Source organism: Narcine bancroftii, chromosome 10 (assembly GCF_036971445.1).
Source record: "Narcine bancroftii isolate sNarBan1 chromosome 10, sNarBan1.hap1, whole genome shotgun sequence".
Taxonomy (NCBI): domain Eukaryota; kingdom Metazoa; phylum Chordata; class Chondrichthyes; order Torpediniformes; family Narcinidae; genus Narcine; species Narcine bancroftii.
The window spans coordinates 45,108,577-45,133,786 of NC_091478.1; the positions used below are offsets into that span (position 1 = coordinate 45,108,577).

The following is a 25,210-nucleotide window of genomic DNA, read 5'->3' on the forward strand; positions in this document are numbered from 1 at the left end:
TCATCCGATTGCACAAGTACGACAGGATGAAAAAGCGTTCCACAGTCCTTGATGCAAAAACATGCACACAGACATTAAGGTACATACAGACGACCGATACATATGCAGAATATACACATAAAAATAAATAAATATTGTTTAATAAATAGTTGAGTTTTGGAAGGTTAGTACAAGCAGTTCATTTTGTTGTTCAGTAGATTCACTGCCTGAGGGAAGGAACTGTTCCTCAGCCTCATGGTATTGGCTCTAACACTCCTGTATCTCTTCCTGACGAGACCAGCTGAAAGATGCTGTGTGCGGGGTGGAAGGGTCCTCATTGATTTTCCAAGGTCTCTTCAGACAACTATCCTGGCAGAGGGAGACCCCAGCATTCATCTCTGCCACTCTTATAGTCCTGTGGATTAACCTCCAATTCACTTCTCTACAGCAACCACAGCACACTGATGCAGCCGGCCAGGTCACTCTCAATAGAGCTCCTATAGAAAGTTGGCATGATGGTGGTCTTGCCAACATCAATTTTCTCAGGAGGCGCAGACGTTGTTGTGCTTTCCTGACAAGTGAGACGAGCCCAGGTTAGCTCACTTGTTAAGTAGACTCCGAGGAACTTGATGTTCTCTACTTTAGTGGAGGATGCTCGTTCCTAGTCCTAATGGAAGTTCACATTCATCTCCTTCATCTAGACCACGTTGAGATTTTCCACCTCTTTGTAGTTCTACTCATTGTTTCAGCTGATGAGGCCAACTACTGTTGTGTCATCTGCAAACTCTTATATCAGTTTTATGCTAATGTTAAATTTGCATGGAAGCCAAATATCAAACCGTATTGACGATACTTACCTTTACTTCCTCCATCGCATTTTGGACTCAAAGACAAATCACAGCGTACAAAACTGCATGGAAACAGAGAAAATCTCATTTCAATAATGACTTACTGTAAAGTTGAGGGAGAAGATGTCTTCCACATCCTCTTCTGGGTGATCTAGTAGCTGTTGCATACTTCTATATAATAATTTAAGATGATAAAGAAAGAACTAATTTTCTGCAACATGTACATGTGCACAATAAATTTGACATTAAAAATATTATTTTTTATGAACACTTACTAGCATTAAGAAAATATAAAACCAGGAGTACCATATTTATCAATCGAGTTGTATGCACACCTGACCTTCACAAAGTTCTACAGGGCAGTAGACATTTTACAACTAATAATAATAATTTTAAAATATACAACATAAATTGCCCTCCATAGTGTCTGGGACAAAGACTTTTTTTTTCCCTTTATTTGCCCCTGTGCTCAAGTTTTTAATTATGTTTGAATAGTTTGATTACAAATTTAGGGGCACAGTCCAGATTTTATTCAAGGTTATTGGCATACATTTTGGTTTGACCAAGTAGAACTGACAGCACTTTTTATACATAGCTCACCTAGTTCAGGGCATCATAAAGTTTGGGACATTTGGCTTCATTGGAGTTTGTGAGTACAGTACTCAGGTGATGTTTAATTACTTCATTGGTCTAGGTATAAGAGAGCTAGGCTTGCTTCTAAACTTATGATCATTTTTCAACACGAGGACCAGAGTTGAAAGTTAAAGAAGCCATAATGGGGCTGAAAAACAAGAATAAAACAATAATAAAATTCATCCCAAACCTTAGGATTACCCAAATCAACAGTGTGGAACGTTATTAAGAAAGAGTGTACAGGTGAGCTCAGTAATCGCAAAGGGACTGATAGGCCAAGGAAGACTTGCATTGGTGATGACAGAAGAATTCTCATCATAATGAAGAAAAATCCCCAAATATATGGCTGAAAGATTAGAAGCACCTTCAGGAGGCAGGTGTGGACAACAACCACTGTCCACAGAAGATTTCATGAACAGAAATATAGAGGCTACACTGCAAAATACAAACCAATAGTTAGGTACAGAAGGGGTGGCCAGATTATCATTTGCCAAGAAGTATTTAAAAGAGCCTGAAGGATTTTGGAAAAAGGTCTTGTGGACAGAGGAGACTAAGATTGACCTGCATCAGAGTGATGGTAAGAGCAAAGTTTGAAGGCATAAAGGAACTGCCCAAGATCCAAAGCACACCGCCTTTGTCCTGGTTTTCATCTTGCAGTGCAACCTCTATTTCTGTTCATGAAATCTTCTTTGGTTAGTTATCACTGACACATCCACAACTGCCTTCTGAAGGGTGTTTCTGATCTGTTGGGCAGGGATTTGGGTAATTTTTTTTCATGAAGTGAATACTTCTGTCAAGAGTGGTTGAAGTCTTCCTTGGAATACTAGTTCCTTGGCGATTTCTGGGTGCACCAGTATGCTCTTTCTTCTTAATGATGTTGCAAACAGTTAATTTTGGTAATCCTAAGGTTTGGCTAATGTCTCTTACTGTTTTATTCTTGTTTTTCTGCAGAAGGCAGCATTTATTTTTAAGTTTGTCTATATTAATGTTAAGGGACTTAATTAATACTCTTGTCAATCAATTGTGGCAATGATGATCAATTGAGACCCCTAAAATTTTACCTAACCACCGAATGCCACATCTGTTTCATTAGGAAGGTTACCTGAATATCTGATCACATGCAAGCCACGGTTAAAACAATTGAATCAGTAGAATCTAAGCTACGGGGGGGGGGGGGGGGGGGGGGGGTGGGGTTACTGAGCTCAGGCTTCACAAGATGAAGTTGCTGCTGAATCCATGATCGAAGCCCAATTTGTGAAACGAATATGATCTTGAGGGATTTTGATATGAAGAGAATGCAGTTTAAAACAAATCAAATGAGTTTTGTTACACATTAATGCAGCAAAAGCTAGTTCCATGTTAACTGCATCTATTATCTGCAACTAATTATCAGCTTTACTAGAAACAGAGAACGTGGGAAAATTAATGAGATGAAAAATAGAAGCAATTTACTATGCAGATTCTGAGACTTGTTTATTTAATGACAGGTGATGCATGAAGCAGATTTTAGAAGTGTGATGAACAATGCAATTTTTCTCATAGTCCATATTAAAAATACTCCTGTAGAATGTGAAGAGTGCTTGAATGAATTAAAAAAAAAGACAGTAACTAACCTGCCAATGACAGGCATCAACTCCTTCAAGTCATCTAAAGTAGGTTTCCGATTTAGAAGTTTCTTGTACAAAGCCAATGGAAAATGCAGATCAACAATTGTGAAGTTGTAGATGGCAAGTCCACAGACGACACCAATCAAATGAAATAAATCAATTTCTTCAAAGGTCTAAACAAACAGAATTGTGATTACCTCATAGTAATGCTCATTTTTCTTTCCATTCCTGTAACTAAATAACACAGTGCTCTGAAAGGTTGATTATTCACATTAAGTAAATCAATCATGGAATATTGTGAAACTGGCATTCATTTTTAATATTGAATCACCAAATAGCTGATTTCCAGCAGAGAACCATAACCTAAAAGTCAGGAATCCAGCATGTGCAGTGATTTTCTTTTCTATCTTTATTGGTTTGACTTTTCCTGAAAGCTTTAAAGTTGATGTTTAAAAAGTAGAATATAATCTCCTCAAAAAAACATTTGAGCCAAAAATAGAAAGCAGCAAAGGTCACTATAATTCAGAACTGGCCCAAACTGCCAGACCAGCAATGGATGTCATTCGATGGAAACAATGAGCAGTTGACCATTTGGCCTCCTGCCATTCAATAAGATAACGGCTGGTTTGATTGCCACATCAAGTCAGAAATCTGGTCCACTCTGGTATCCTTTCATTCATGTTTAACAAGAGCTTACATGTGTCGGCTTTGAAAATATTCATAAACTTTGAATGCCATCCTTTGAGAAATCGTTTGAAATACTAACTCTCAGAGAAAAAAATATTGTGCCTAATCTTTTAAATGGATGATCCCATAAATGAAATAATGACTCCCTGTTTTACAATCTTCAAGAATAGGAAGCACCCTGTTGACACCATGAACTCGCATGATCCTACATGTTTCAAACAGGTTCGCACTCCAGTGGATACATGGCAGGACCATTAAAACTTCCCTCATAATACAACCCATCCAATCCAAGGATTAGTCTTGTTAGTCTTCTCTGAAATGCTTCCAATATATTAAAATCTAACAAATAGTATAACCCAGTACACCAAATGTGGTCTCATCAGAAACAGATTAAGCATAAACATCTCTGTCACCATGAACATTAACATTGCAACCTTGTCCAGTTACTCACTGTAACTGCATATTTTGTGAATCATGTGACAGGACGAGCAGATTCTTCTGCATCTTGAAGCTCTGCACCCTTTCACCGCTCACGTAATATTCTTCCTTTTATTTTCTGTGCCACATTTCCCACCAATTACTCAATTTGGCTCACCATTATCCACTCATTTCACCCATTAATATCCCTTTATAGCCTCTTTATGTGGTATTTTCAACCTAATTTATTTCCTATCTTTGTGTCATAAGAAAATTAAATACTGAAACTCTGGTGCCTCATCTAGTTCTTGACAATAAATTGTAAATAGTTGACACTGATCCTTTGACACAACTTGTTACATCTTACCAACCAATTCGACAATCACTTTTTGATTCACACCAATATTTTACATCCTGCACTACGAGTTCAAATTTTCAACATTAACCTTTGAAGCAGCTTGTTTTCAAATGCCTTCCAGAAATCTTGGTATATCCCCTGATTTTTCTTTATCCACAAATACATTATCCTCTCATTTACATTAACTGCTTCTTGCAATGCCTGGTTGTTCTAGTGAATTCACAATGTAGTTACAAGAATGGAGGGAACAGGAAAACTTACATACCTGAAATGAAAACCAGATGAGCCTAGACTCTTCATAATATTGAAACATGCCATATTTAGGATCCAGTAAATCTCTCATAATCAAGAGGAAAAATTCCTTACGGACACCTCCAGCATCCACAGCTTCCTCTCCAACAAAAATGACCTTTGTGTGAAAAGAAATGTTCATCAGTTTTACACAGACTCTTGGAAACTACTCATTCATTTAAGAGAAATTGGCAATGTTTTAAAAAAGGAAAAATATCCCCATTATTTACAAAATCCTTCCATTATTAAAATAATTTTCAATTGATGCAGTCTCCTTTTAAAATCTTTCAGATCTCATGCCTATTTTCTCGACACTGAATACCTCAATAAACACAAAGTGATTACTTACTTACAATAAGCCACAACATACATTTTGAATAACAATGTTCTATTGGGCATGGCAAAGAATCATGGTCACATGGCATGATTAATTGAATGAAACACGGAATTTGCAGACACTGTGATTGTAGTAAACAGACAGCAATTCTGGAGGAACTCAGCAGACCTTGCAGCGTCCATAAGAGGTATTTTGGGCCTGAGCCCTTCATGGTTCTGGCCTGAAATGCCAGTAATATATCTTTGACCCTATGGATGCTGTGAGACCTGCTAAGTTCATCCAACATTTCTATGTTGATTAATTGGCCCATGTAAATTGCCCCTGCTGTGTTGGAGGCTGGAAGTTTTTGTGACAATTGATGAGAATGTGGGGAAGATTTAAAAAAAACGATAAGCATATTTTTAGTGTAAATGGGTCACTGACAACTGGAGTGGAATAAAGGCCTGTTTCTACACTCTAAGACTCATTTAGTGACCAAATCAACTTTCAATTTTCATTGCTTTGTACCTGTACATTAGATAATTCTGTTCTTACTTCCATGGCAGTCCCACCTGCCTTTTATAAAAGCCATATCTAAATATTATGCATAGCATGCTATTGGAACCAGTATTTAGATGTCAATGCAGGCTCAAGCTGTGTTTTTGATATGGTAGCACCAAGTAATTCTGAGGTTTTTCTTTCCATGTGGGAAGAGTAGTTTTATCTGTACTGGGGTGGAATAATGAAGTTGAGGAAGAAGACCCTGGCACAGTATTTTGTGGGGTGGGGTGGGGGGTGGAATTGTTCCTTGACATACGTAGATTGGCCTCATTGTGGATCTCTAAGATGAGGCATTAAGGATGGATCGAAAGGCCTGGGTCCATTGCGATTGGTCTCCAAGTTCAACAGAATAATTCAACAATTATGCAATTCAGTGTTCTTATAATCTGTTTGACATAAAAAGATCGTTCCTGCGATGTGGACTTCACTGATATAGACAGCCACTAAATAACGCAAACCATATTCTTGTACTTCTACAGTCATTTGATATTAGTTAGTTCAAGAATCTGAACATAGTACAATAAAGCCAATATATTCAGAAGATGTACGACTTAGAATCTTTTGCATACTGAGTTTGATGAAAACTTTCACATTAGTAGCCACAGCATACAAATAATGAGGGAGAATATTTGAGGCTGTACATGGGCGAATTGGTCTGTATAGTGTTGAACAATTGTTCAATCTTGTTTGTCATCACACCTGTAAAGAGTTTGGTATGTATTTGAATATTAATGGTGCTAAACAAATACAAATTGATGTGGAAGCTGCAATCATGCAGGAAATGGATTCTTTTGCTACCTTTTGATATTGAAGAGACGCTGGAAGTTAGATGGTGAGCTCCGTGCCACAGAATACCTAACCCCCTTACCTTCTCTAGAAGCCATGGCATATGTGATTTGTCCAGTTCAGTTTCTGGTCAGTGGTGATCCGATGAATATTGCTGATGTGGTCCCAGCAACATGAATGTCATTGAATGTTGGAGATGGGAATGGGGTGTTGGGGGAATGATTATACCCATTCTTGCAATAAATGATCATTTTCAGTTAGCAAGCTGCTACGTGACCTCAACCTTAACAGAAAAAGGATACTATGGAAGTGACTGGTTTCAGGTTCATACTACATTGTTTAAATTGATACAATTTAAAGAGTTGTAGAAATGAACTTAGTAAAATTAGACAAGGTGCATTCAGGTTATTATTCACAGAAAAGGCTACCTTTAAAGGTTTCTTGAAGTCAACATTCTTGCTTTTTCTCAATACTTGCACAGCATCTTCAACAATATGTTCCCTTCGTACTATCAGCACAAGGCAAGGATTAACTGCATCGACCACAGGCAAGAAAAAAGATGAAAAGTTTTGTCTGTGTGCCTGGTCAACTGCCATCTGGAATGCGGAAAAAGTTAGTAATTAGTTTAATATTACATTTATTTTCAAAATGAAAAAAGTTAAGGTAGAGCTGGAATAGATGACAAAATATCAGCAGAATAAAATCATCTGAAAGAAAATGTTTTTTTTTTGATGTATATTTTAATTTCACAAGACACTGGAAAATCATCATATTTTTCAATAGCAACAATGTAGTTTCCCATTTTATTCGACCGTTAAAATGAAATCTAAAAACAATTCTCCAAGAATTTGTGTACATCTTACCTATCTTTAAATATGAAGCTGAATAAAATTTAATCCTTCAAAATAATTCCTGGCATTTCAAAAATGCCAAGACATCCACACGATTAAATTTCCACTATAAAATATCCACCTGAGATCAGTTATAGACCACTACAGCACAGAAACAGGCCCTTTGATCCATCTCATCTTTATTCTGCCAAGTCCTAATGACCTGCACCCAGATCATAGTGCTCCAAATCACTTACAATGGCAGCTCGTTACACACCATGACCACTCTGCGTCAAGTTAACCCCAATGTTCCCTTCAACCATTTCACCTTTTACCCTTAAACTGTGTCCTCTAGTTCTTGCCTCAATGAACCACAGTTGAAAAAACCTGCATGCATTTACTCTTTCTATATCCCTAATAATTTTGTAGACCACCATCATATCTCCCCTTATTTTCCGATGTTCCTAAACTTTCCCTGTAACTCAACTTCTCCAGACCTGGCAAAATCCTTTAAAAATATTCTCTTGTCTCTAAAATTTACTGACAATTTTCACATAAAACTGCACACTATTCTCCAAATTTGCCCTCACCAATGTCTTAGACAATTTCATCATAATATCCCCACTCTTATAATCAAAACTTTGATTTATGAAGGCTAATGTGCCAAAGCTTTCTTTACGACTCTATCTACCTGTAACACCACTTTAAGGGAATTACAGATAAATCCCAATGATTTGGCACCTACAGGGATTGTGGACGTCAAATATTCAAATTTTCCAGATGAGTGAGACTCACTCTGAAAATGCCTAACTAATATACTGTTTAAAAGATTTTTTTTTAAATCAGCATTGTAATCTTTAATTATGTGAAGTTCACTTTTATCAGGTAATTCCTGTAAGTTACAAAATTTAAATTTGAACTCAGATCGTCCGTGCCTAACAGCGTTGCCCTATCTGTGTCACAGTCATAATTAACACCCTCTCCTCGTGCTGACAACCCGGCTCACCTCCACGTCAGTGTCCTGGTCAGGCCCTTTAAATTCAAACCCAACTTGCAAGCACTCTAATGGTGTTGTACTAGACACTTCACTAACCACATCAATGCAGTAATGAACTCCCCCCCACAAGTTTTCAGATAAAACCTTACTAAGACTTAATAATATACTAATAAAGACTTATGAAGCAGAGATAGGGAGACACTTCGGGAGAGTCACCCCAGTGGCACTGGCCTCCTCTTCATCCTGGGTGTTGCCATTTTATTCAAACACAACTTTATTCAAACAGTTGCTGTGGGCAGGGCACAACCTGCTACTGCTGGCTGAATGTTTGCTCCCAAGGGATTCAGTGTTGCTGATTAGCTGATTAGTTTACAAAGATTCCTATGCTAAGAATAGGATTTTTAACTATTTCCAAATTACATTTATTTTTCAAAGAAATTTAAACGTGCAGCATGGTAACAGACCCATTCAGCACACCTGCCCACGCTGTCCAAATACACCAATAAACCTACAAACTCTATGTTTTAGGAGAAATTATTTGCAAAAACATTGGTAAAGCCTAAAGGAGAATTCACATATTGAAATACTGTGCAAACAAAGATGACCAGTCACTAAAAAGGATCACAAACAGTTAAACTTTTTCAAACCAGGAACAATCGAACAGGATTTTGACCATTTGCTTCACCTGATAATTATGAAATAAAAAGCACTTAATATAACCATGTAACCATTTACGGAGCGGAAACAGGCCATGTTGGCCTTTCGAGTCCGCACCAATAAATGGCAAACCATTTTCTTAAAATGGGACAAGTGTCTTGATATAAAATGAAACCTGCTATTTTAATAGATGATAAAGCTTTCTGAGAATTTTTCCCCAGAATTATTTTAAAATGTCAATCTAGCACATAAAATAATAAGAGAATGACACAACACTGTTTCTAATGAACATATAAATTAGAAGCAAGAATACTCCATGCAGTCCTTCGAGCCCATTTATATTTCATTTGTACAGTTAGATCGTGGATAATTGAAATTCTGCATTCCCACCAAACCCTGGTAATTTTTCATTTCTTGCTTGTCAATAATGCATTTACTTTGGCCTTGAATTCTTTTCCTTTGAGGAACAGAATTCCAAGACTCATGCACCTCAGAAAAAAGCAATTCCATTCATTTGGAATAGGGGACTTAAATTTTATTGTTGTCCCCAGTTTTAGGATCTGTCCTGTCCACACCATCTTGGATATGTTTCAATCAAGTACTCGCTCTTCTAAATTCCAGAAAATACAAGACTAACTTTTCTCATAATAGTTTGTTCCAAAAATCAGTCTAATAAACTTTCCGTTAACATCTCACTTTAAATAAGGAGACCAATATACACAGTACTCATAGTGGTGTCACTATGTCCAAATAGTAATCTCCTTAAATTTCCCCTTGCAATCAATTATGGCATTTCATAACCTTTCTTAAGTTTGGTAAAACCCCAGGTATCCTGAATTCAAGCAACTGACAGGCTCAAGCTGTTAAAGTGGACGTGTGGTTGTTTGAAATCAAACACAAATACAACAGGAAGCACAAATTTTTAAAATCATTTTACAAAGCATGAGAACTCCTTTACAGCAAGAAGCAATGCCACAAGCAGCTCGTCTCATCCTAACAGAGTCTGCCTCATGTCTTACAAGTCATATATTTATACCCTAAGACCCCTGGGTTTCTAGTTTCTTCTAGAACATTCTAACAGACTGCTCCATACAAGTACATATTTCTTAGGATTTGGTAATCTGATGAAAGGTGGCCAATCAGAACAATTTTAGTAAGCCATTGGGCATTCTTATCTCTTCTGTTAGCTCATACAGTAAAAGCCCTAAAATCCAGACTGCTTGGGGATTGGATCAGTCTGGATTTTCATGATTCTCGAGCATTATTTTCAAAATTGAAATTTAAGGAGGATAAAGAAGAGATTAATAGGTAAGTTTTGATAGTTTATTCATTGACAAATATAGCATACTTCATTTATCAAACCAAGCATTTTTAAAGAAAAATAAACATTTTATAAAAATGTAAACATTTTTTCACTACAAAAAAGAACCTGTAATGCTTGAAATGTTTAAAAATGAACATGGTAAAAGAAAAATACAGTATACAAATGAATTTCTTTGTGATAAGATTACCTGTATTAAGCATGGTCACTTGTTGACCCTGTGGATCTGTGGCATTTACTCATGCACATATGCAAAAGCCCACTAAATTTAAAAAGTTTGAGAGTCCAGATTTTCGGGTGGTCTGGACTACTGGCATCTGGATTTTTGGACTTTTACTGTAATTGCGAATTTTTACAATGATCTTTTTCATATTTGATATTCTCTTTGTACTTCGTTGCTGTGAGTAGCTCCCTCAAGGCTGTTATCTTATCATCTCATATGTCTGGGATCTCTGCTTGTACATTTTCCCCCCATATCATTGCTTTAGATGTTTTAACCCTTGGTGTGCCACGACTTCCACATTGGCCTGAATGTGAATTCAATGACAGAGTGATATAGCCGATTTTTTATGACTGTCCGACGTCACACCGAGCTATAAAGAAAGGAATGCAGCTCTAGCTTCTCTCTTCTAGTCAACATTTTAAAATTTACATTCTCTTTTTTTTTAAACTTTATTTAAAATTTTATGACATGAATAAATAAAAATTACATTTAAAGAAATAATAAAAAATAAGATAATAAAAATTAGAATACTACATCATTAAACTACACAAATTAACCCCCCCAATAATTATAACACAACATTAATCGTCTAATTTAAAATTAGTCCAACCCTCCCCCCAAAATAAAGAGTGAAGAATTAATTAACAATGTTGAAAATAAAATAGAAAAAACCCCACTTACAAAAAAAAGGATAAAATTTAACAAAAAAAATTACTAACAACAAAAAAAATCAATACTAAAATAATACCCTTAAACATATATTTAAATCAAACATAATACATGTATTTAACAAATGAAATCCACTTTAAAACTAAGTTCAGATATTAAAATCATATATCAAACACATATCTGTTATACAAAAATCATAATTAATAATACATAAATACAGAATTTCCATTAATACCAAGTTTCCTTTATAATTCATCGAGAGAACAAAAACATCCCTTAGAAAAACAATCAGATAAACTTTTTATTCCCTTCCCTTCCCCTCCCCTTCTATAAAAAAAGAAAAAAAAAGAAAAAAAGTTCAAACTCTTATAAAATTCTCCATATTCTTCATTTATATCATCTTCAAAATTCTCTATCGAAATTAACTTAATTTTATTAAACTCTTCTCCCTCAATGTATTTGTACTTGATTTTCTTCTTTTTCTTCTTATCACCTTTCCCCTCATCTTTCTCTTCATCTAATTCAACATCCTCAATTTTTGACTTATTATCTTCTGTGACATCATCCTCTTAAAGAGAGAAAAAAGAAAAAAAAACCCAAAAAAAGAGAAAAAAAAGGAGAGAAAAAAAACCTCCTAATTCACTCTCAATTACAATCAGAAAACAAAAAGAGTTAAAAAAAATTATTTATTTTAAAACAAAATAATAAAAAAACCTTCACTTCTTAACCCAAAAATTAAAAAGAAAAAAAAAACAGGTCGGAGGTCACGACTACCTCCTCCTGTTTAAACCGCCCAAAGCGGTAACTCCCCCAAAATATTGGATGTGAGATAACTCACAGGTAGCTGATGACTTCTGGAAACTAGTGCCCACCCAGTTCCCTCTCCCAACTCTCATTTCATTAAACTATCATCATTATTTAAACTATTTAAACTCTTCTCAAAAAAAAGATAAAAGATTTATTTTTTTAAATCAACGTTACCACTTCGGTCACCATTGCTTCCATTTCTTTTAAAAATCTGGATCCCACCTTACATCTCTACTCTCTTTGGAGACCTTAAAGGACTACATCGTTCCTGAAACTGCATGATTGGTAGAGACTGAGCAAAGTCCATAACCTCTTTAGGATTGTCAAAGAACTTTGGCTGATTTCCATCCTGAAAAATCTTCAGTACCACAGAATACCTAAATGTTGCCTTATGTCTTTTTTTCCACAACCGTTCTTTCACTGAATTAAATTCGCGTCATTGAAACATAATTTCTTGACTCAAATCTTGATAGAAGAAAACAGGATTATTCTGAACCATCAAAGGAGATCTATTTTGCTGGGCATTTCTAATAGCCGTACGTAAAATTGTCTCTCTGTCACAATAGTTTAAACAACGGATCAGAACAGGTCTTGGATTCTGTCCTGAAAAAGATTTTCTTCTTAAAACTCTATGAGCACGTTCCAGTATTAAATCTTCAGGGAATTTATCTTGTCCTAACACTCGTGGAATCCATTCAGTAAAAAATTTTCTTGGATCTGGTCCTTCTATGCCTTCTGGCAAACCAACAATTTTCACGTTGTTCCGTCCAGATTGATTCTCCAAATAATCAACCTTTTTTGCTAAATTTTTATTTTGGATCTGCAATGTTTCAATTATTCTATTTTCATCTTGCAGTTGATCCTGTACATCGACTAAACCTTGATCACACATTGCAAATCTTTCAATGGTTTAAAACTTAAAAGCTCCATTAATGGCTTCCGCCATCGCATTAATCTTGGAAATAAACGGGTTCAGAAAATTAGCTAAGTGACTCAATACAGAATACATCTTATCTTCAAGATCCTTAACAAACATTTCAACAGAAGTAGATTCAGGCATAATGGGGTCTTGCTGTTCCTTAGAGACCACGGGATCTTCTGTCTCTTCCCTTAATTTAGTATCTTTTCTAGCAGTTTGACTTCGTATAAAAATCCCTCTCAAAGTCCCCCCAGCTATGCCAGGAGACTGAAGATCAGGATTATCTTTAAGCCAAATCTCTTTAATCATCTTCACTGAATCGATGTCTGGAAAAATCGTTGTAATTGAAGATGCATTTTGCAGCGCCACCACTGTAGCAGTCGAATGACAGCTCTTTAACTCTCCAGCTGGTGGCGCCCCAGCTGATTCAATTGTCAAAGTCTCAGTAACAGCACTCACAGTGGCCGTTGTGTGAAATGCTGGCACCCGGCCAGCCCTTTGTTCTGAAAGCTGCTGAATGCGACCTTCAGAGAGCCTTACCGGTATAAAACGGAGTTTCAATGCCGAATTCTGTACGTCTTCTTCTAAACAAGCAGGCCCAGACAATTTCGGAAAATGTAGTTTTTTAACAGTCTGTTGATGTTTTCTTTTACCTTTTTTTTTGCATATAAACCACTAGGCACTGATCCAGCACCTCTTATTATTTATAAACTTTTAAAAGAACTTTAATGGGCACTTAAAGACAAAACAATAAATCAGAGTCAGGAGAGGTCAGGAGAGGTCTGAAAGGCACATCTGTTCCCTACGCCATCTTGCCACGCCCCCCTAAAACTTACATTCTCAAAGAAAAAGACCAAAACAAAAGAGGAAAATAAATTAAAATAAAGTAATAAGTAAAAATATCTGTTTAAAATGGTAAAAATAAGTGTTCTCTGAAATAACACAAACGTTTGGTGAAGATGGGAGCAAATACTCAGCCAGCGGAGGGCCTTGGACATGCTTTGCACAAAGCAGCTATTTGAATAAAGTTGTGTGAAATAACAATGACATCACCCAGGATGAAGACCTGGTTGATGCCATTTGCCGTTGGCGTGACTCTCTTAAAGTGTCTCCTTATCCCTTCTAAGTAAGAATTGCCTTAGTCAGATGCTTTATCTGTAAACTTTGGGGGGGCGGGTGGGGTGGGGGGCGGGCAGTTATTGTTTGTTTTTTGGCGAACCTGCAGATTCAGCAATGGTTAAATGTTTTCAAAGAATATGACTGAAAGTAAAGTAAAATGCTTAAAGGTTTATATACTCATGAAAGTAGAATTTGTTCAATGTAAGTACAGTATAGTATTTTTGAATTTTAAACTGTTCTTAATGTAGATGTACCAGGCATTGTAAGAGTAAGTCTCAAGCAATTGGAAAATACACTCATCTGGCATCTACCAACCCCCATAGGTGCCAGATACCAGGGGTTTTATGGTAGTTGCTTCAACTGTTTTCAAGTCTTTAGTGGATCATGCCCATGAAACATATTTTGTAGATCATGAAAGGCTTTGACCTGAAACATAGTTTCTTTCTGATATTTTCAAGATAATGCACTTTTTAAATGTCTCATAGCAAATATTTGCAGAAATTTGCTAAAATTAAATAGGCACATATCAAATATGACAGCAATTTTTCCTTTATCTGAACTTCACATAACAGTAATATGCTTTAACATATTGGATGATTTTAATAATTGACAGGAAATGTACTCACCTGCATTTGTAACATTGCATCAGTCTGCAACAGAGTAGTTTTTGCTTGAGCATCAAATACAAATGGATAAGTACAAATTGTAATTGGCATATCCAGCAACTAAAATAATGTAAATGAACAAAGCTTGCATCACATGAATTGAAGATTTTGTTTTTCATTTTATGAACCATTAACACATTCAAGCAAAAATACAACGCAATACAGATCAAACCATGTATTTTATAATAACAAAGATAAAGATACATAACCAATGTTTTGGGTTTGAGCCCTTCATCAAGGTATGATTAAAATGTAGGCAGGACCCCGAATAAAATGGTGGTAGGAGGGGCAAGAACAGGCCCAGGCAACAGGTGGATAAGGGAGGGAGAGCACAACAGTTAAAAGGCCGGGGTGGGGGGGGGGGGGTGGGAAGAGAGATGGTTCTGTGAATGGAGAGGGAAGGGAGTGGAGAGGTGGTGGAGAGCTGAAAAAGATTGAGGGATAGATAGGGAGAAGGAGAACAGGGAGTGGAAAAAGCAGAAACCAAAAGGTTGATGTTAATGCCGTCCAGTTGGAGAGTGCCAAGATGAAATATCCAATTCATGGATGGCCTTAGTTTGGCAGTTCATTAGGCCATGAATAGGGAGGTCAGCGTGCGAGTGGGGCGCAGAATTGATATGGTTGGCCACTGGGAGATCCCGGTCATTGATGCGTACAGAGCATAGGTGCTCTGGGAAGCAATCTCCCAGTCTGTGTCCAGTCTCTCCAATGTAGAGAAAACCACAACTGGAGTACCAAATACAGTAGATGACTCTCGCAGACTCACAAGTGAAATGTTGCTTCATTTGGAAGGACTGTTGGGGGCTCTGAATGGTGATGAGGGAGAGGGGTGTGGGTGCAAGTGGGGAACTTCCTGCAGTGACAGGGGGAAGGTAGCGATTAGTAGGAAGGGACTCATGGCAGGAGCAGTTCCTACACAAGGCAGAGAGAGGAAGAGAGTGAAAGATGTTTCTGGTGGCAGGATCATGTTGTAGGTTATGGAAATTGTAGAGGATAATATGTTGGAAGCAGAGGCTTGTAGGAGAGGACAAGGGAAATCCTGTATTTGTTGTGTTTAGAGGCAGAGGGGACCAGGGAAGATGTGAGAGAAATGGAGTAGATGCAGGAGTAGATGTTGATAGAGGAGTGGGCACTTTCTTTGAAGAAGGACGACATCTCGGATGATTTGGTCTGAAAGACCTCTTATTGGGAACAGCTGTGATGCAGATGGAGGAACTGAGAGAAAAAAATATAATCCTTATAGGGGACTGGACATGAAAAACTGTAGTCAAGGTCATTGTGGAAGTTGGTAGGTTTGCAGAAAATGTCTGTCGAAAGTTTGTCTCTAGACATGGAGACAGAGAGATCAAGGGAAGAATGTCACCAAAGATGGACCAAGTGAAATTTGAGTTCCAGGCGAAAGTTTGGAACAAAGTGAATACAATTGGTAGGCGAATCATGGATGCATGAGGAAGCACCACGTAGTCGTCAATGAAGCACAGGAAGAATTGAGAAGTCGCTTGTAGTATGGATCACTCTATTTAGCCAACAAAAAGGCAGGTCTAACTGGAACCTGTGTGGGTACCCATGGTTACTCCTCGGACTTGGAGGAAGTGGGATGGGTCAAAGTTAATGAGGGTGGAAATAAGTTCTGCCAGGTGGAGGAAGGGCTTTGAGACTTTTGATATGAGGAATTAAAGTGTAGAGAGATTGGACGTCCATAGTGAAAATGAAGAGGTCATGTTCATGGAATAGGAAGTTTTTAAAGAGATAGACGGCATGTGAGGTATCACAAATGTAGGTAGGAAGGGACTGGACCAGGGAGAAAAATGGAGTCAAGGTAAAATGATATTAGTTTGGTGGGGCAGGAGCATGCAGAAACAATAGGTCTATTTGGATAATTGGGTTTGTGTATCATGGGTAGGAGGTAGAATGAGGCAGTGAGGAGATGGGAAACAATGAGGTTGGAGGCCACGGGAGGGAGATGAGCAGAAGTGATGAGGTAAGATGGTGGCCTGATGTTCTTTGGTGGGATCCTGTTGAAGGTGTCTGAGAGCTGTCATCTGTCTGCAGCAAGGTAGAGGTCAGTGCGTCAGACAACAGCACCACCCTTGTCTGTGGGTTTGATTGTGAGGTTGTGATGAGAGTGGAGGACAGAGTGTTTAGTGGAAGTGAGAGTAGATTGAGGGGAATGGTGAAGTTCAGAAGGTCAATGTCATGGTGACAACTGGAAATACCCGTATAAATATCCAGAACAGGAAGCTGTCCATAATGAAGTGCGCAAGAGGAGGAAGATGGCTAAAAGCAGAAGTTTTCAGTGGGGAGTGGAGAATCATGGTGGAAGAAGTGGGTACGGAATTGATAGAAGAAAAGTTTGACATCATGGTCTGCACAGAATTTATTGAGGTGTGGGTGAAGGGAGACCAAGATAAGGCCTTTACTGAGGATATAACGTTTGGTCTCTCAGAGGGGGTGGTAAAGACCAAGCAAGGGACAGAGTAGGAGTTGGTGTGCAGGTGTTAGTAGGATGCAGGGGATCAGCAAGGGGAATGAAGGGTTGGAGGAAGTCAGAGGGGGAAGGTGGAGGGTTGGGAAGATCAGGAGGTGGTAGGTAGGGAAGGTTAGAGGGCAATCACGAGAGAATCAGGGGGAGATGAGAGGGACTGTTTTCAGCAGGCCTCCATTATGATTCCACCGATCACCTTCACTCAAACACCATCAGCTGGAGGAACTTAGTGGGTTGAGCAGCAATAGGAGAGAAAATAGTTGACGTTTCAAGCTGAAACTTCATCAGACTGAGGGAAGCAGTGTAGAGAAGACATTTTTCTCGTTTCTGATAAAGTTTTGATTGTGGGGTAAAACACAGGATTCTGTTGACACCGGTGGTTAAGTGAAAAAAACACACAAATGTTGGAGAAACTCTGAAGGGATCCAGTCCGAAACATTGGTGATGTATCTTCACCTTTGCTGAGTTTCTCCACCTTGAGGGAACAAAAGGGGGGGAGGGGGTGGTGGTGAGGGTGGGAGATGATAGGCGGAGAGGGGGAGGGAGGAGTGTAGGCTAGGTGGAGAGAGAAAGCAAGTAGGAACTGGAATAACTAGTTAAAAAGGGAAGGGGAGAGAAAGCAAGCAAGTGAACTCAATGTTCATGCCCTGGGGTTGGAGAGTGCCCAGATGAAAAATGAGGTGTTGTTCCTCCAATCTGCGGGTGGTCAGGGTGGGTTAGTGTGAAAGGTCATGGACAGATATGTGAGCTTCAGAGTGTGACTCAGAATTGAAATGGTTTGCTACGGGGTGACTTTTGTTGCAGATGGAGAGGAGATGCTGGGGGTAGCAATCTCCTAATCTGCAATCGGTCTCTCCAATATAAAGAAGGCAACAAAGAATGCAGTAAATTAGTTCTTTGGAGGTACAGGTGAAGTGTTGCTTCACTTGAAAGGTCTGTTTGGGACCTTGGACCGTGGTGAGGGAGGAGGTGTGGGTGCAGGTACTACAACTCTTACAACCACGGTGGAAGATGCCGGGGGGGTGCGGGATGGGTGGGGAGGGAAGAGTGCACGAGGGAGTCACAAAGGGAGCGGTCCCTATGGAAGGCTGAGAGTGGAGGAGAAGAAAAATTGTGTCTGGTGGTGGGGTCCTATAGTATTTGCCGGACTTTCTGGCAGATAATGTATTGGATGCAGAGGTTGGTGGAGTGATAGGTGAGGATGAGGGGGATTCTGTGTTTATTGTTTCTCGGGGCAGGGGGGCTAGGGCAGATGAGTGGGGAATGGAGGAGATGTGGGTAAGGGCTGAGTCAATAGTGGTGGAGAGGAAGCCCCATTGTGGAAGAAGGCAGACATTTCAGAGGCTCTGGACGTGAAGACCTCATATTGGGAGCAGGTGCAGCGGAGACAGAGAAATTAAGAGAAGGGGATGGAGTCCTTGCAGGGGCAGGGTGTGAGCACGAGTTGTCCAGGTAGTTGTGGGAGTTAGAGGGTTTGTAATAAATGTCAGTGGAGAGTCTGTCTCCTGAGATGGAGACAGAGAGATCCAGAAAAGGGAGAGGGTCATCAGAGATGGACCAGCTGAGTTTGAGGTCCGGGTGGAAATTGGCTGCAAAACTGATGGAATTGACAAGCTCATCGTGGGTGCATGAGGCCACCCCGATGTAGCCTTTAATGTACCGGAGGAAGAGTTGGTGGGGGGGGGGGTCTTTTCTGTGTAGGCTTGTAGCGTTTTGCTTCACAAAACCCACAAACAGTCAGGCATAGCCGGGACCCATGCGGGTACCCATGGCTACTCCTTTAATCTGGAGGTAGTGGAATGAGTTAAAAGGAAAATTGTTAAGGGTGAGGATGTTCTGCCAGGCAGAGAAGGGTGGTGGTGGGAGGTGACTGCTCAAGTCTGATGTCTAGGAAAAAGTGAAGTGCTTTGAGGCCTTCTATGTGGGAAATGGAGGTGTAAAGGGATTGGACATCCATCGTGAAGATGAGGCAGTCTAGTTTGTGGAATCTGAAGTCTTGGAGGAGGTGGAAGGTGTGTGAGGCGTTGCAGGTATAGGTGGGGAGGGATTGAACTAGGGGAGAAAAGGAGGAGTCAAGGTAGGATGAAATTAGCAAGAGCAAGCAGAGACAATGGGTCTGCCTGGATGGTTAGGTTTAAGCATCATGGGTAGGAGGTAGAAATGGGCGGTGGGTGCGAGGATGGGAGCAATGAGGTTGGTGGCCATGGGGGTAGTTGCCCAGAATCGATGAGGTGAGAGATGGTGTTGGAGACAGTGGCTTGATGGGTGATGGTGGGGTCCTGTGGGAGGGGTTGATAGGAGGAGGTGTCTGAGAACTGTCAACTGGCCTCAGCAAGATAGAGGCCAGTGCGCTAGATTGTACGAGGCTTCAGATTCCATCAGCTGCAGTCTCCTGTGTGTTGCCTTCCTTCTGCAGCTCTCTCCACCTTCATCCACCCCTCTACTGCCCCTTTCTTTGCTTCCATTTACCAGTGTCCCAATTTCACCTCACCAGACTCCTGCTACCTGTCATCCTTCACCTCTCCTTGGTCCAATGACCTCCCACACCATTCCTATAACACTGATAGTCTCCCTCTCGTCACTCACTGTTTTAAAACATTGAATACCCATTTTCTTCTTTGGATGATGCCTGACCTATTGAGTTCCTCCAGCAATTTGCTTTTCTTTGCTCTCGATTGCACAGTTGGCGTAGAGATTAGTGCAATGCCTTTACAGCACCAGTGATCAGGACCGGACCTGGGTTTGAACCCCACGCTGTCTGTAAGGAATTTTTATGTTCCCCCATGTCTGCATGGGTTTTCTCTGAGGGATTCGGTTTCCTCCTACTGCTCAAAAACATGGAACACTACAGCACAATACAGGCACTTTGACGCTCAATGTTGTGCCAATCCATATATTCCTTAAAAAAAAGTTGCTAAACCCACCATATCCCGTAACTCTCTATTTTCCTTCCATTCATGTGCTTGTCTAAGAGTTTCTTCAATGCCCCAATGTTTCAGCCTCCACCACCATCCTCAGCAAGGGGCACCCACAACTCTACGTGTAAAAGAACATACCCCAAATGTCTCCCCTAAACTTCTCTCCCTTCACTTGTACATATGTCCTCTAGTGTTTGCTATTCCTGCCCTGGGAAATAGGGCATAATCTTATAAGCCTCTATTAAGTCTCCTCTCATCCTTCTAAGCTCCTAGCTCAGCTAACCTTGCCTCATAAGACTGGTTTTCCAATCCAGGCAACATCCTGGTAAATCTCCTCTTCATAGCTTCCACATCCTTCCTATAATGAGGTGACCAGAACTGAACACAATACTCTTCAAGTGTGGTCTTACCAGAGATTTGTAGAGTTGTAACACGATCTCCCTACTCTTGAACTCAATCCCCCTATTAATGAAGCCCAGCATCCCATTGGCCTTCTTAAATATCCAAGTAACCTCAAGGGTTGGACCCCAAGGTCTCTCTGTTCATCTACTCTCTTAAATAACTGACCATTAATCCTAAACCTTCTGGTTTGTCCTTCCAAAATGCATCACCTCACACTTATCCAGATTGAACTTCATCTGTCATTTCTCCACCCAACTCTGCATCCTGTGTATATCCTTTTGTAACCTTCGACAACCTTCAACACCATCCATAACTCCTCCAACCTTCATGTAATCCTCATACTTACTGACCCAACCTTCTGCATCTTCATCCAGGTAATTAATAAAAATTACAAAAAGCAAGGGTCCCAAAACAGATCCTTGCGGTACTCCACTAGTCACTAAACTCCAGGCAGAATACTTTCCTTCCACTACTACTCCCTGTTTTCTTCCTGCAAGCCAATATTTTATCCACACAGCATAGGTTCCAGTGAGACCATGCCTCATGACTTTCTGGATGATTCACTCATGGGGGACCTTGTCAAATGCCTTACTAAAATCCATGTAGACCACATCTACCATTCTACCTTCATCAATTTATTTTGTTAACTCCTCAAAAAACTCAATTAGACTTGTGAGACATTACCTTCCCTTCACAAAGCCATGCTGACTATCCTCAAGTAGATTCTACTTGTCTAAATTCTCAGATCCTATCCTGAAGAATCCTCTCCAATAGTTTTGTATCTGGGTGTAGGTCAATGGGGTGTAATTTGAGTGGCACAGACTCATAGGGCTAAATTGGCCTGTTAAGATGCTGTATGTTTAAATTTTTTTTATTTAAAAAATCTTGTGTTCCTACTCTCCTTCAAAATCATATCATGGGACCTCCTATGATCAGCTGACAGAACAGACAACTTTTCTGACAGGTAACATCACTTGACCACCCCCTTAATATTGCACTGCAATGATAACTGAGAATTTGCACTCATGTCTCTGGAATGGAACATAAACCATGCGACTGATGATGGAACAAAAACACTATAAATTATAAGAGGATCTCAAAATCAATGCCATGAATCTGTCATTTTTGTAAACCCTTATTCAAAGCTTTTTTTTAAAAAAATGCTTATTAATCATTAAATTTAGTCATTTTTATTTCAGCTTCAAATGCAGCTTAAGTTCGATAAACTCACTCAAAACAATAAAGCAGTAGAGGCCATTGAGAAAGAATTTTATTTGCTATTTAAAGGCAAATTTAAGGAAAGTGAGCAACCAATCCTTTAAGGATTTTTACTTATTTTGGTTACTTTGATATTAGCCAATGGGCAAATAATAAACTGTAGAATGGGATGGACATACCAGAGTTGCAGGTTGAAGCCATTATTTCAGATGTGAAACCATGGATGGTTGCATCTGAAACAAGGTTGGGCAAATGGGCAAATAATAAACTGTAGAATGGGATGGACATCCCAGAGTTGCAGGTTGAAGCCATTATTTCAGATGTGAAACCATGGATGGTTGCATCTGAAACAAGGTTGTTACAAAGTACAATTCTCGTCTCTTTTTTTTGCTGTTTGGGGGAAGTTTCAATAAATCAACCATACTTCCAGTTCCACTCTGATATATTAACTCAGTAAGAATTATTCAGAACTTTGCAAATATAGGTAAATATCTTTTACTTACTCCTCCATATACTTGGTGTTGAAGCCAGTTTACATAATCATTTCTTATGTCCATCAAGTCTTGTACTTCATGGATATAGAATTTGTCATACTGAATTTTCTGCCCTACTCTCTCATTAACCTGAATAGTAAGAATTGAAACATTCAGGAAAAGAAGTTTTGAAAACAATGCTTTCAAATGACAAACGAGAATTATTAATAGACAAAGTCAAATCATACAACATCAAATACCAAGAATGTGGAAATTTAATTTGCATGGACTTACCCTATGAAGAACTGCCAATAATTCCAGGGCAGATTTTAGAAAATTATTCCATGTCATTTGCTCAGAGTTGGGCATCCCAACCTCAGCCAATTTCAGAAGAAATACTATAACGTCCTTATAAAGTTCCACAACCTTCTGAAAGAAAGCAGGTTCCAGGGCAGACCACCAATTTTCTAGGATGAATGAATTTGAACATGTAAATGACATGGACTAATCAATGACACAAAATATAAACCAGTAATACAAAAAGAAAGTGAAGGAAACAGGTTCTATAGGTGGTTTCTATAGAAAAAAAAACATCTCATTTTTCAGGAGCCAGATATTCTACATAACCAGGAAAGAGAAATAAAAGTTAGTTTTCAGAAGGTGAAATGATGGGAAAGGGATGGGTAGAACAAAGGGAATCTCTGATAATAATTTTTCTTGTCATACACATATCCAAAAAGGTGTTTATCATAAAAAATTATAATAGTAATCCAAATGCATCAAGTTAAAAGAAATAATAAATACTTTATATAAGAAATATTCACAGTAATCCTAGTGTAAAAAAGAAACTTGCAATAGTTCAGAATATTGTACTGAGGAGGGGGGGGGGGGAGGTTCAAGAGTCTGATAGCTATTGCAAAGAAACTATTCTTGAACTTCGAAGTGTTGGTTTCAGACATCTGTACCTTCTGCCTGAGGGTAGCAGTAAGAAGTGGTTGTGACCAGGGTGATGGGAGTCCTTTATGACATTGGGTGACTTCTTGAGGTAGCACCTCACATACCCTCTGCATTTCTGGACACTTGCATTGTCAAAACTAGTCTGTGATGAAGTAAAAACACACAGAAATGCTGGAGGAACACAGGCAGTTTTTTCAAGCTCTATAGGAGACAAAGATATATTGCCGACGTTTCAGACCTAAACCCCTCTTCGTCTATGATACAACCAGTCGGTATACTTTCCACAGTGCTCCTTTAGAAATTGGATGGATTATCAAGTTGATAGGGTGAACCCAAAGGGTTGAACTATTTGTTTCCATAGATGCTGCTTGACCTGCTGAGTGTTTCCAACTTTTTCAGGTTTTTTTTCTTCAGAATTTCTGCAGCTCTTTTCTTTTTCATGTATTGATTTACAAGGTCCATTTTAGATCAATTTAAAATAATGCTACTAATGGGAAATATGCATAAAATAACTGTTATCTTAAAGCAAAAAAAATTGAATATCTGAACAATGAACAAGTTAGAGTGAATAAATACTGAATGAATGGGCTTTGACTACATTGAGTGGAAATTACATCCATATTTCTGCAGGTTCCTCATATTTCAAGAATGTAATAATTAACATAACAACAAAGAATATTGAGTAATCTTTGCCCAGATATTTATTTTGCTAAATTGCCAATAATTTTATAAAATATATTTACCAAGTACTTTCAGTGGCATTTTTTTCAATTTTATAATTGCCATCGCAAATGGAATAGCTAATGTTACGTAATTGTTTGCATCATTCATGGGTGGACACTCTGGAAGAGTAATGTAGATCCTCAAGGCCTCGATATCAGGTGGGGAATTAGAAAGTCTTGGAATTAAATTTTTCTCCATACTGGCTGCTATCTGGAGACAAAAGAAGTTTCAATTAACACTTCAAAACCGAATTATCCCTACTTACAAAAGGCACAAAGAGATCTTTTAATAAATCTTTATTTTTATTATCCAGGTTAAAGATTTGCAAAAATTGGTTACATCAACAGGAGAAAAATTCTTGCAAGGCAAGCTGTTATATCAGATCCATCCTCACATCACACACAGTGCTGAGGCTGGTTCCATCTTACCTGTCTCAATGATCAAATTTAAATTCAATTTTTAAAAAAAATTATTTTCAGCATGATAACAGGGAATTTCAGTCCATGAGCCCACGGTGACCAATTAATCTACAACCCCGGTACGTTTCAAACAGTTGGAGAAACTGGAGGCCCTAGGGAAAACCCATGCACACATGGGGCGAACATACCAACTCCTTACAGATTAGTGTAGGATTGCTGACACTATAACAGCATTACTCTAACCACTATGTTAACTGTGAAAAAAGACATCTGCATTTGTTGGTCCCTTAGCTTCATTTCATTAAACGTTAGTACCACACTTACTGTCTTCTATTAAGCAATTATTTGTTTTAAAAGGTAATGGTTCCATTATTGTCACATAATACTACATTTAGAATATAACATACATACAATATACAGAGTCGCCACTTTGTCCAGCACCCCTCACAGAAACCAACTGCACCTGGTGTTCCTAGTGGTTTCTCCCCCAAGTACTGACCAGTACGGAGCCTGCTTCGCTTCTGAGATCAGACAATCTCAGGCATTTTCAGGACCAAAGTGCTCTTGCACTCTTGGTCCTCCATTCAAATATTCACAGGTACATATCCACTCAGTCTGCACGCTGTTATTCTGGGAATATGATGCAAAACTTTGTCCTTTCTGCTCTGCTGGGAACTTGGTGGTGGGGTTTTTTTTTGGGGGGGGAGGGAGGAAGAATCTCTGTCCTCCACTGGCACTCCAGCAACAAAGGATTGCCCATGGTTCATACTGGAGAGGCCACCAGTGGGGATTGGTCAGAGGCAGCCATTTTGGGTCTGCAGGAGTTCCTCAGAGGAATGTCTTGGGAACAACCATCTTCCTCTGCATCATCAATTCCCCTTCTTATGTCATAATGTCAGAAGTAGGGATGTTTACTCATGATTGT

General features: G+C 39.0%; 1 protein-coding gene across 1 annotated transcript in view; it reads right to left on the reverse strand.

Moving 5' to 3' along the window:
• Positions 1–25,210, reverse strand: part of herc4 (HECT and RLD domain containing E3 ubiquitin protein ligase 4) — a 115,495-nt gene that overhangs the window by 16,397 nt on the left and 73,888 nt on the right. The window contains exons 13-20 of the mRNA XM_069900828.1: positions 23,887–24,076; positions 22,481–22,653; positions 22,217–22,336; positions 14,652–14,750; positions 6,912–7,079; positions 4,795–4,938; positions 3,074–3,240; positions 932–998 (exon numbers count right to left, since the gene is read on the reverse strand). Of these exons, the coding sequence (XP_069756929.1) occupies positions 932–998; positions 3,074–3,240; positions 4,795–4,938; positions 6,912–7,079; positions 14,652–14,750; positions 22,217–22,336; positions 22,481–22,653; positions 23,887–24,076 (1,128 nt within the window). The remainder of the gene's footprint in view (positions 1–931; positions 999–3,073; positions 3,241–4,794; positions 4,939–6,911; positions 7,080–14,651; positions 14,751–22,216; positions 22,337–22,480; positions 22,654–23,886; positions 24,077–25,210) is intronic.